The sequence below is a fragment of the Nelusetta ayraudi genome, unplaced genomic scaffold (genome assembly GCF_046127955.1).
Source record: "Nelusetta ayraudi isolate G7.1 ecotype Tasmania unplaced genomic scaffold, CSIRO-AGI_Nayr_v1 ptg000031l, whole genome shotgun sequence".
NCBI lineage: Eukaryota > Metazoa > Chordata > Actinopteri > Tetraodontiformes > Monacanthidae > Nelusetta > Nelusetta ayraudi.
This window is the reverse complement of record NW_027466081.1, coordinates 5,969,028-5,981,249: the sequence shown is the minus strand read 5'-3', so window position 1 is coordinate 5,981,249 and position 12,222 is coordinate 5,969,028. Positions and strand designations below refer to the sequence as shown.

The following is a 12,222-nucleotide window of genomic DNA, read 5'->3' as shown; positions in this document are numbered from 1 at the left end:
TCATGAGAAAATGTCACCAGAATTTCCTTTGATTTTATATAATGGTACAGCATCCCTTTGTTTATTCATAGCTCGTTGGCACTGCTCTGCAAATTAATCCAATGTAAACATCTCAAAGGTTAACTCTTTGTTCTTTCCTTGAGTCTCTGACAACCTGTTCAGCTGCCACAGTGAAAATAAATGCTTTATGTCAGGGAAATTATTTATTAAGAAAAAACTGGTATATCAAAATAGCAGTAAGTGCAGCAGTCAAACAGCAGGCAGAAATCAGTTATGAAGCACAGTATGTGCTCAGACTCATTCTTCTGAATTGGAGCCTCAGGGTCAGACTGAGCCCCTAAAATCCATCTTATTAAACCAAAACATTCATATTCCTATAAATATTCCATTAAGATTGCATGCAGGTTTTCCTATACATATATACATATATATATATATATATACATATATATATATATATATATATGTATATATATATATATATATATATATATATATATGTATATATATATTTAAAAAAAATAATAATAATCCAGTCAGTACAGTCTAAATTAAGATGCTGTTTCCAGTTAAGCTGAGAGCAAACACTCTCCTTCATGGCTGTCTCGCGATTAGGTGCACCGCAGTGCGCGCCGACACTGGATTAGAGCGCAGTTCAGCTGATAAGGTTGCAGGATGGATTGCACATTTTCCCCATCAAAAATGGTAAATACACTTTAGCGGCTCAGAGTATAAATAAAATGACAGCGTTATTAATACGAAACCCTTTAACTGAATGGGATTTGTGGCTGTTAGAAGAGGCTCGCCGGGTGTTTGAGTGTAGCGTTGGTTCATGGCGGTTAATGTTTGCACATTTGTTGAAGGGTAACCATAAAAAAATAAAAAATAAAAAAAAATGAATAGCCAAGCAATGCGTCATATGAGGTGTAGTACCGAGTTCATTAAAGCCACTGTAGCCCAGCTCTTGTCTGCTGAGGCCCAGCTTCTCCAGATCTTCACATTTGAAGCCCTGAGGACACTGGTAGCCCTCCCCATCAGGGGAGCAGTGGGTGTCTGGGATGGCCAAGCTGTTCCACGTCACCTGCCTGAACAGATTTTCCAAAAAACACAGTAACATTTTTTACCAGTCCTACGTACAGTATAAGCTCGGTGGATAAAATTGCCATCGCTTAAGGATGAAGACATATGGAGCCGTTAGTCACTTGCACCTGTAAGATTTGGACAGATATTGCTGGTGCACACATTTTTCCCCTCCCCCTCCTCTCCCTTGTCCCTCTGCATGTTGGCCACAGGTGTTTTTTTTGTTTTTGTTTTTTTTTATTTCGTTTTTTCAAGCAGCTGCTTGATTTCTCTAATGAAAATGAATGCCTCCAAATTGGCTGCCCAGACATTCATTCAAATTAAAGGGTACAGGATCAGAGAGGATCATTTATTGCTCCACCACAAAGGCCACTCAGAGGCATAGTGATGAATCCTGACAAAGTTAATTACACCGGGGCTCAATAACGCCTCGGTGTCTTATCCAAAATATCACTTGTCTTCATGATGAACGGGTAGATGGAGAAAGACCTAAACCAGGCTGAATAGCTCCAGTAATCACATGACATGAATACTTTGGCGAGTACCAAACAGACATGTGATAAGAATTAATTAATTGGTTTTATCACCATCCATTGTTTGATCAGCAGATTTGGTTGGCCGTGAGATTATTTGCAAAACTGTAAATTGTGAATTCGGTTTTGCACAAATTGGCTTTGCTTTGCCTGTTCAAACATAACTTTTGGAACTGTTGGCCATTGCAAATAAAGGGATATTTACATACCGCGCTCCTTTATGTTTTGGATACATTTTGATCCTGAAACTCTTTTAAAGCTATTTAATTGCGTAATTCTCTTCTTTGACTTTTGAGTTAAAAGTTCTCCAACTAAATTGTGCAAATTTGCATTATTTCACATGCTAGTAACACTTCGAGCGACACTTTAAAACAACCTTTAACACCACATCATTAGAAGCTGTTCTCACCCTTCCTGCGTTTCATTCGTGACGCAGTGAAAGTTAAATGTCCCAAACATTTGAACGCCCAGAATTCCATAGAGCAGGAGGAAAAAGAGCAGGAAGATGGAGACGCTCCATATCTGCTCCCCAGATCGCCTGCAAAGCCGAGGAGGGAAAAGGTTGTGTCAAACACAGAACTGATTTTCATTTTAAGACAATAAAGGAGGGTTTCAAAGCCGCTACTGTACTTCAAAATGTTTGTGATGCGAGAGCGAGGGAGCTCGAAGCGGAAGTAGATCCTGAAGGCCCGGATCATAATAAGCGCCCGAGGGATCCTCAGCATTCCCCACGGAGACATCTGATCCACCAGCTTGGCGATTTCAAACACCTGAAACAAATGGAAATAAATTGGCGAGCCGCAATAATCACAGTGCCTCGTTTCAAGGAGGGAGTGAGACACAAAAGGGGACTTGTGAATAATGAATATACCTGCAGCACCAGGGACACCCAGATGAAAAACACCATGAATCCATCAAACACACACCAGCGATCCTTGACATAGGAGTTATCCCCCTGTGCGGAGAGAAAAAAGAGGAGCCCTCAGCTGACGAGCACTGGGACCGGAGAGCAGGAGGCGGAAACACCGACGCTGATAAATAAATCAGCAACTAATTGTGAGAATATCCATCATTCAATCCTGTGCTTTTTAAAGGCAACACGTTGTATCTGTTGTAAGATTTGGATGTTTTTTAAATCCTGTATTGAAGTGTAGTAGCACCTAATTAATCATCTAAATAAAACTACTCCTGGTTTTAATATTTTACATTTGGTTTTTTTTTTCCAAGCATGAAGGTCGTGGGTTCGATCTCGTGTGGAGTAGGCAAGTTCTCTGTGTGTCTGCGTGGTTTCTCTCCCACAGTCCAAAAACATGCATGTGAGGCAAATTGGGGAACTCTAAATTGGCCATAGGTGAGTGCAAGGTAGAATGGTTGTTTGTCTTTCTCTGTGGCCCATAGCAAACTGGCAACTTGCCCAGGGTGTCACCCTATGACAGCCGGGAGAGGCTCCAGCAGAACCTCCTCGACCCGCAGCGCAGGAAGAAGCAGGTATTGAAAATGGATGGATGGCTTTTAGTGCACACTTGAGTGAGAGTGGATCAAGCAATAGAAGTACAGAATAGACTGAACTGGGACAGTTCACTGACAGGTTGGAGACACACACACCATCGTTAGAGAAAACAGTGGTAACGTCAATTTTCAATGACGTGAGAGCTTTGTGGTGGCCACTGCATTGCAGCAATTACCGAGCTAAACTCGCCCAACTAGCTTTATGACTCTCGAAGCAAATTTATTTCAGTTTGTAAGATCCCGCAAAGGCAGAAAAAAAAAACATTTCACTCTGACATGAAGCCTTTCAGCATGTTATTCTGTAAATACTCAAATAGAGAAAATTCCACTGCCTCAACTTTGTCTGTTTGGGTTTTTTAACAGTCCTATTTTCAGCGCCGTGCGAAGGGAGAGTGATGATGGTTTTCAGTGTGAACACTTTTAAGATGTCATGGAGCGAGCCAACGTGGGCTTTAATTACAACGTACAGGGGAAAACAGTGTCTGTGAGAAGCTCTTAGCAGGTCCAAATGGAAGGGTTGCTCTGAAATACTCTCACAATGAGAACGTGTCTGATCACACACTGACTACTGCAATATATATAATTATTTCACCATGGAAAAGGGGATTATTGTTTTTTTTTTGTACAGGCTTGCTAGTTAATTCTCCCAAAACTACAAAACTACATCTCCAATGCGTCCACAAGATTCATTTGACCGAAAATGAACACCCTCAGAAAAAGAAGTTCCCATTTTCATGTGGCTATAAGAAAACAAAAAGGGCCAAAATAACACACCAGTACAGGATGAAGCCAAAAAAATTATTTCAATTTTCATACAATTTCCTCCTCTGGAGGATAACTGTGGGTCATCTGTAGCCTTGCTGCTTTTTATTATTCTTGATTTGACAATTAAGCTGTCCTCACTTTTTATGGCAGTAATTATGGGCTTTTCATCTCCCAGCTGCCCATTCCTGGTTCCTTCTATAGATCATTATCTACCAGGGAGCCCAATCGTGATGATTTACCATCAGCTCAATACCACTACAGCAACGTTGACGTTTTCATTTGAGGGGTGATTATATTTTGACTTGGCACAAAATAATGGTACGCTTCTACTATGATGGACGATCATTAGGCCATCGAGCTGTTTACTGGAAGAGGGGCTTCCCTGCAGTGTGCAGCACCTGCTCGTATAATATGTAGTGCTTCTATCTTAAATAACACAGCTATTCATTGTCCCCTCGAGGAACTAATGGACTGGGGTTTGTCTCTGCTGTATTCCAGTGGTGTGCAGAGCATCACTTTAGATACGTTTTTTTTTATGAGCAGGGACAGTACTAAGAGAATTGCAGTTTGCTTTGTTGCAAAAAAAAAAAAAAAAAAGCATCTGATTGGATGACATTCATCCAAATCTTTCCTGATGAGAAAGAAATTGTGGCCCAGAAAACAATGGTAGAATAAAAATGATTTCCCAGCATGTTCAACAATGATAATACTTAACTGGCAGAACCTGAAGGCACAATACAAATAAATAAGTAGCATGTTTATATGTCTGCGTAAATATATAAATGCAAATTCAACAAACATTTTTGGGGCAGTTATTAAAAATGTACAAAACATTTTAAGATTAAGGCTTCACCTTGGAGACTACTTGGTGTGAAATGAAGTAAGAGCAGGGTTTGGCACATTGTGGTCAAGGTGAAGGTTGTGGCTGGACTGGTGCAAGTTTTCATTTGTTTGTGTTATATCACTGGTACTTGCATCAAACAAGAGTTTCACTTGTGAGGAGACAGCCATAACGCACCCAAATGTTTCGACTGCAGTTGAGATCTAAGCTGCTCAGGGTTTGGTGATGTCACCCTGACACCACAGCTCATGTAGGTGTGAAATAAAGTGGGAGATTAAAAGACGGGAATTAGCATCAGGGTGGCCTGTAGTTAGCTACTTACAGCAGAGTGGGTCATTCAGCCAACCACTCTGATTTTTTTTTTTTTTTAGGTTGATAGGTGATGCTAACATGATATCATGTCAGTGACCTGAAGTAAGTATAAAGTGCATGTGTTCTTTTTTTCCCCCGAACGACTTACTACTATTATTAGATTAATGTATTTTTTTTTCTTCAAAACACTCACTACAGCCAGATGTTTCTCAATATAACATAGCACACCTCCATAGGGAGAGCTTGACAGGGTTATTATGATTTTTTCTACTAATAATACAATATAACTATATCGCAAAGGGGACCCTCGCTCTCTTAACAAGTCCATCATGAGTTACCTTGACGATTCCTCTGATGTGCATCTTTGCGATCATCTCCGCCGTGTACAGGAACATCAGCAGCGTGTCCAGTGTGAATGTCACATACTGCAGTGGCGGGTAATGCTCGAATGTCTTGGGGGTGTTCATGCACACGGAGATGACGCTGATGATCGCACAGGCGCGGAGTAGCGTGTGCACCCACTGCGAAGATGTGTTGGGAGGGGGGGGGGTGGGGGGGGGGACACAATAAGAGCACCATAACTTTGCTGAAAATTTGACCTTCTTTCTAGAACACCTATCTTTCTTTTTGTAGCTCACGCTTGTACACTTACTGGTTTGTTGATCCAGAAGATGTCGGCACTGTCCGTGAGGGTCTCGTCCGGCCCAAAGTCGGTTATGGGCTGGGCCTCGACCCGCGAGCTCTGCTTCCTTTTCAGCATGCTGGGGCTTGCTGTGCTATACAGAGAGTGGATCTGACAGAGAGACGGACCACACAGTGACTGGGGGTAAACGAGGAGGATAGGAGAACACTCTGGCGGCATCCAAGTCTGGGCAGTGGCAGTGAAAATAAAACATTGAGGTAGGTGCCACTGGAAGTGCAGCTGCTCAAAGAGGAGGCACTGGGCTTTGGTTTGAAAACATAGGACGCACAACAGTAAAGGTACAACACTATCAAACACCGTGTGTACCAATTGTGGCTTTTAACTGCAACTCTCTGCTTCCGACTGCCCTGACTTGAATTGCCAGAACGCAGGGACGGTGAGTGAGCTTCAAATTGCGCGGGTGCTGTGTTGCAGAAATGGCCACCGTGGTGCACGACGTAGCACGACATGAGAGACAGGACACAAGTGTATTCACATTGGAACAGCTCCAGTCACTTACCATCAGACAAGACCTCATACCATCGCCGTCATACTGAACACCGAGGCACCAGAGGACTAAGCTGTGCAACCCACTGAGTTGATGTTACCTGCTGGCCACGTCCACGTTTGTGTGTGTGTTTTTGTTTTTTTTTGCGTAAAAAAAAAAAGGAAACCCACAAAAAACAAAAAAAAACAAAGCAAAAATGTGTACAGGCTGTCTCGCCATAAGAACACAAGAAGAAATGACACTGTAAATGGAGACAAAGCGCACATACCAAAGGGAAAAGTAAAGCTGAAATTGCTCCAGCACTGCACATAACATGCGATCAGGCATACCCTGTAAATAACACACAACAGTTAGTCAACAATCATGGCTCATATGGTGTACAGTACACTACTCACATCTACAGTACGCTCGGAGAGACAGGAATGCCCACCACATCTGACATCAAGGCATATATATAAATGTGCGACACACTCTGTGAGGGCGTGACCGGGGGGTGTTGTGGCGGGAGAGGATGGGCGGGAGGGGAGGGGGGACCACGCGGACTCACTGTGAGGCTCCTCATTGGTGCGTTCATCCCCAGGTCACAGAGGGGTGGAGAGGCCAACCAGTGAGACTAGAGATCCGGGGGGGGAAAAGGGGCGTGTCCTGGGAGGTCCTGCTGGGACAGTCGGTGAAGGAAAGTGGCTGTCAGGGCAGTAGTCATGGACATCATGGCTGGACTGCATGAAGGTTCGAAACAACATGTCTTCATGGGAGCCACAGTGGCCATGACTCCGCTGCCCATCATCCTTTGCACTTGGCTAGCTTGTGCACAATAGAGCCAAACTGGCAAACTCCACAAAAGCCAATGGAGGACTGAGTAGCAAAGTCTGCAAACTGCAGGCACTCAAGTGAGTTTTAAATTTGATGTTTGGAAGTGTTTTGTTTTTCTCTGTTAGAGAAACAAATGGTGATGGACAGACACAAAAGCAACACTGCCAAACTAGAACTAGCACTTTTTGTGCACGTATTGTATTCAAAGTTCAAAGTTGTTGAATAAATTCCAAGTTCAGTTTTTAAATTAACATGATAAAGATACAATAGACCTGTTAGTGAGGCCCTGACAAACTGTGAGATTTTACACCCCTTTGAAATAGATTAACATCAAATTCAAGGCTCAAATTTGGGAATTTTAATCTCAGCTGGACGGAAGAACAGGACAGTCAGGGGACACAAACATGGGAACTACAGACAGAAAGACGTGGAGCATAAGGAAAAACTCAATTCAATGGCTTCCTGAGGAACGCAAGAGTCAACGTCCTTGTTGACAACAGCCATATATCACTTAATTCCATAGCTGAAGTGGCTTTATCACAATCAAAGTAGCTGCTCTTCCTATCCAGTTTTATATTTAAAAATAAATCACCAAAGATAAATTCAATTTGGAGACACAAACTATAATTGAAACATTTTCTTTCCATTTTGTTCAAATGGAAAGAACAAAACGAAACTACAAACCCATAGGAAAGAGAAGAAGAAGCGCAGTGAGCGCGGCATCAAGCGAGGAGCAATGTGATTGTGCTGCCATTGTTCCCTTTTATGTTCTTACCGAGAAAAGAAACTGTCCATCCTTAAAACCACATGTAGTTAGAGGCAATTTCTCAGGGTAATTGCTACACTTAACATATGCAGATGGAGACTCGGGGAAGAGTGAAATCAAAATGATAGGGTCTAAGTGCTATTATGTGGGAGTATAGGTGGCAAAGACTGCAATTACTTTGCTATTTCCACTGAAGACATGCTCTTCATGGACAGGATGTGATCACTGGGCAGATTAATTGTAACTTGGAGTATTTATTAGAGTCTAGAAACATTTTTTTTTTTGGCTCAAGTTTCAAGCTTGTGACAACAGATCACAAATAGTTCACCAGGGTGGTCACAAGGCAACATAAAAAACACAAAATAGTACAAAAGTACACGTGTTAAGGAACGTACAAGAACATTCAAATAATCACAAACGACGACAAACACGGGCAAAAGATTAATTAACCTTCCTTGACAAAACCTTGCAAAGACAAAGTTTAGTCCAAGTAAAAACATGACTTATATAGTTTTCCCCATACACTCACTTAGCGTGTTGCTAACTGCTGGGATTTCACCCATGTTAATCCTGGGATACCCACTGGATGTGTTCTTCCCACTTCCTAACCTAGCTGTGTTGAGAATCAAACTGGAAAACTTCATCCTTTACTTCTGGGATTTTTGGCCCTTTGTGATGTCAAAATGTGCAGTGTTTCTTCGCTGACACCTGTGCCAAGTTAAAGTCAACACCTCAAGTCAGATGTTAGTTCTCTGAGACAGCCACAAGCCTGCCTTGATCCCGTCCCTTTCCAAGCAGGAAACTATATCCAAACATTTTTAAGTGAAGCTGTCAACAAAGGGCTAAATTTGCTGGGGGGGGAATTCCACAACAGTTTTTAATGCGAAGTAAACATCTGAAAATTTGAAGAATATGGGCCCTTTAAATTAACCCAATCAATCACGATAAATACAGAGGCCCCACAGCTGCTGACGTCACGGCTCAACGTGGCCTGTAAGCTTTAAAGGGCAACAGTGAAAATCTACAATCACACAGCTCATTAGGCTAAAAGCTTTCGAGGCTTATGACGCGGAAAATATATATGCACACGCACAACTGGATGTCAATCAAAAAAAAAAAAAAAAAAATGCGTGTTCACTAATACGGAGAACGATTGAACGACATCCCCGGAGCCAAGGTTACTATGGAAACGGCTAAGAGCTAAGGCGCTACATAGCAAGAAAGACAAACAAGCTAAGCAGAGCGCGTAAACAAACAGGTTTGGGGACGTCGACAGCAAAATAAGACGCTTATGAGGGATATGACAGCTGGGCTACGTGGCGGTGATGCCAACACGCAGTTATATTTTTAGCTAGGCCTGCTCCGGCAGGATGATAATTTGCCCACTTACTGGGGAAGCTTTAAGCTAGCTCTCAGCAGCAGCAGCAGCAGCAGCGGAGACAGGAGCGTCAGGTGCCTCCCTGAAGGACGGCAGCTGGATGAACGCTCACGCGGACGACGGATGCGCAGCTCGCATATTAAGGAAAAGGCTCCGAGTCACTTACGAGGGAAGGATTTCCTTTATCCGCCGCGGCTCGTCCACTCCGACACATCAGCTTGTTTTTTTTCCGGGGGGGTTGGTGTTCCGACCGGGCAGCGAGTGGCGGAGTGCGGGAGCGCGCGCGCGCAGGCTGCAATCACATCAGCGGCACGAGCTCCGGCAGCAGCGCGGGAAGGGTGAGGGGTCGCGCGGTCGTCTCCCTAGCAACACGTGAGGGTCGGCTCCATACGTCTCCTGTGGACTGGAGACTGATGTATTGTACTTCAAACTCATGTTTACCGTGTACATATATTTATCACCTTTTATTTTAAGTTCTTGCTACAGGAAGTTGATGTGCACCCGTTTGCCCCATTGCTGGCAAAGTGGCAGTGACTACACCAGCTTGTCATGCCTGCTCTTTTTGTTCAAGCCTTAATGAATAATTGAGCTGGCGAGAGCTCTGTCGGGTCAACTCAGTGCAATCCCCTGTGGGATAAAGGCTGCATATTCAAAAGAGCCACTTTAGCTAACCTGCTGTGTTTATCTTGGTAAACACAGCTTTTCAAAAAGGTTCTCTGATAATTTAATGCTGCCTCTTATTGGCTGCCAATATCAATCAATCAATCAATCAATCAATCAATCAACTTTTATTTGTCCAGCGCTAAATCACAACCAAAGCCGTCTCATAGTGCTTTGTACAATCAGAGGAAAACCAACTGGGCCCCCAGAGCAAGCAAGATGTGACAGTGGCCTGGTAAAACTCCCCTGTGAGAAGAAACTTAGAGCAGATCCAGATTCTAAAGGGTGGTCATCTGCTTTGACTAGTTGGGGTGAAAAGGAAATATAGAAAATGTAGGGAAAGAGAGAAAGAGACAGAAATAGAAATAGCCAGAACAAGTACATTGTTAATTGAAATTGCCCAAAAGATGTGAGAACCTGCAGTTAGATGACAGTGCTAACCACTGCGGCTCCATCGTCAGAACATAATGTATGTAAATTCCTGCTGAACCATGTTTTGGTTCATCAAATCAATTCTGGCTGGATGTTATTGAAAGACGGGATTTCGGAAAAACTAAGAAATTGAAATAGGACGATAAATGAATTATGAATGAATGAGTCGCAATGAGTCTGTGCATGTTTTCAAGAGTGAGTTGGCCAAAATTATGAGCTGATTTCAGACGTGGGGTGACAAGCACTTGATGTCACGGAACAGAACGAACCGGAATAATTTCCAATTTGGTGAATAGCTGTTTTCCTGAAATAACGCTCCTCATTCCCAGTCATAGGAACAGCTTGCCCTGAACATTTTAGGTGTTGTTGTGCTCCAGCACACCTAAGTCAAATGACTTGGGCTTTTTTTTTTTTTCCCAAGCCTGGGAAGGAGCTCATCATTTAAATTAGGTCTGAGTATAGCTCAAAATACAGGGGAGTTTGGTTCCCCTGAGAAAAACACAAGCTCCCTGTGAAAGCTGACCCCCGAGGCATTTATGGAGCTCTGGAAATTAGCCATGTTTCTGCAGACATTGGGTTGTGTTTTTACTTTCCCTGTATTGAGGTTTAGATAAACTAAGTATAATATGTTATATATGCTAGTGCAGTGTCCAAACATTTGGCTACACTAATAAATGCATTCCCAGTGCTCTTGCTGTGGCCCTGCTGTACCTCAGAAATTTGGAAATTGTGAAGCAAACAGAAACAGTAACCGCCAACTAATGTCACAGAACGGTTTTGGCAGGTGTTGGTAAGAACTGCTGCTACGAATCAAGTGTTTTCAAAACTGACCCAAGCAGTGGTCCTGCTCAAATGCGTGCATGTGATTTGGAAAGTGCACAGAGAAAACAGGGATCCTCAAAAGATCACTGTGTAATTCGAACACTGGGTGTGAGCTTTGTTAGAATAGATACTTCTTCTAAAATGTGCAGGGTCAGACAGTGTCTATCAGCCTGATTGGTTCAAATATATGCATGCTGCATCCTCCAAGGCCCAAACTCACAACCGCCAAGAGCATGTCATGATCACGAGCTACCTACGAATAGCAGCAGCTATCACGTCACAAGCCAACACACACAGACATGAGTAGTGCGACATGTAAAGTATGATGCTAAACTAAACTCCAGTAAAAAAAAAAAAAAAAAAAAATCTGTTTTAAGATGCAAGAAATTGCCACTGGCTGGCATTGCAAAGGGTAAATTCTTAACACCTGACTCCTGACTGTTTTAGCAAAGCCTTATTGGAACCCTATTATAGCCATTTCCAGAATTGATCAATTAATCTTGTTGGTCTACTCCCAACAATGAATAAGATTTGATTTGTCAAAGAGTGCAGTTTGAGCTGTACAGGCCGCATAAAATAAACATTTTTATAATTCTGCCTACCCTCCCTCCCCTACCCACTCCATCCATGGCTCCGCCTCAGAACAGCCCACTCCCTTGCTAATGGCCAGCCGCTCTCCACTTGCGCTTGTGGGGAAGATAGCTACTAGCTCTCATGCAGTGATGGCCAAATTAAAAAGATGAAAAAAAAAATGTCTGCAGAGGCATTACTATATGAGAGTCGACTACCTATGTAAGAATTCAAGCAAAAGTCCAAATGGCTTGTTTCAGCGCAGTAACATGGAAAAAGCCAGCCCATGTAGAAATGTTGTCAAAGTTATTGGTTTTTGTACTTGGTGTTTTAGTTGGCAATCCAGTAATACAACGTGACATGTTAAAGCCTTTTTTTCCCCATAGGACCCCTTTAAAACTCTTCACATTGATTTTCAAATGTCCAGAATTCAAAGCAAGTACATTTCTATTGCAGTCTATGGCTCATACCAGTATATTCATATCATTATGTTTGTTTGCAATACTTATTTCTCAAATCCCACTTGTTAATGCCCCTTACAATAGCGGTAT

At 42.7% G+C, this 12,222-nt stretch overlaps 1 protein-coding gene across 5 annotated transcripts in view; it reads right to left on the bottom strand.

Annotated features, from left to right (window-relative positions):
* Positions 1 to 9,647, bottom strand: part of nalcn (sodium leak channel, non-selective) — a 53,082-nt gene extending 43,435 nt beyond the window's left edge. Inside the window, exons 1-9 of one of the 5 annotated variants that reach the window (XM_076031093.1) lie at positions 9,354 to 9,646; positions 6,778 to 6,888; positions 6,499 to 6,560; positions 5,693 to 5,833; positions 5,379 to 5,561; positions 2,485 to 2,568; positions 2,244 to 2,383; positions 2,023 to 2,151; positions 934 to 1,085 (exon numbers count right to left, since the gene is read on the bottom strand). In XM_076031093.1, coding sequence (XP_075887208.1) covers positions 934 to 1,085; positions 2,023 to 2,151; positions 2,244 to 2,383; positions 2,485 to 2,568; positions 5,379 to 5,561; positions 5,693 to 5,833; positions 6,499 to 6,540 — 871 coding nt within the window. In that variant the 5' untranslated portion in view covers positions 6,541 to 6,560; positions 6,778 to 6,888; positions 9,354 to 9,646. Of the gene's footprint in view, positions 1 to 933; positions 1,086 to 2,022; positions 2,152 to 2,243; positions 2,384 to 2,484; positions 2,569 to 5,378; positions 5,562 to 5,692; positions 5,834 to 6,498; positions 6,561 to 6,777; positions 6,889 to 9,199; positions 9,322 to 9,353 lie in introns of those variants that run through there. The other 4 variants (XM_076031094.1, XM_076031095.1, XM_076031096.1 and 1 more) reach the window with 4 other exon arrangements.
* Positions 9,648 to 12,222: the final 2,575 nt, after the last annotated feature.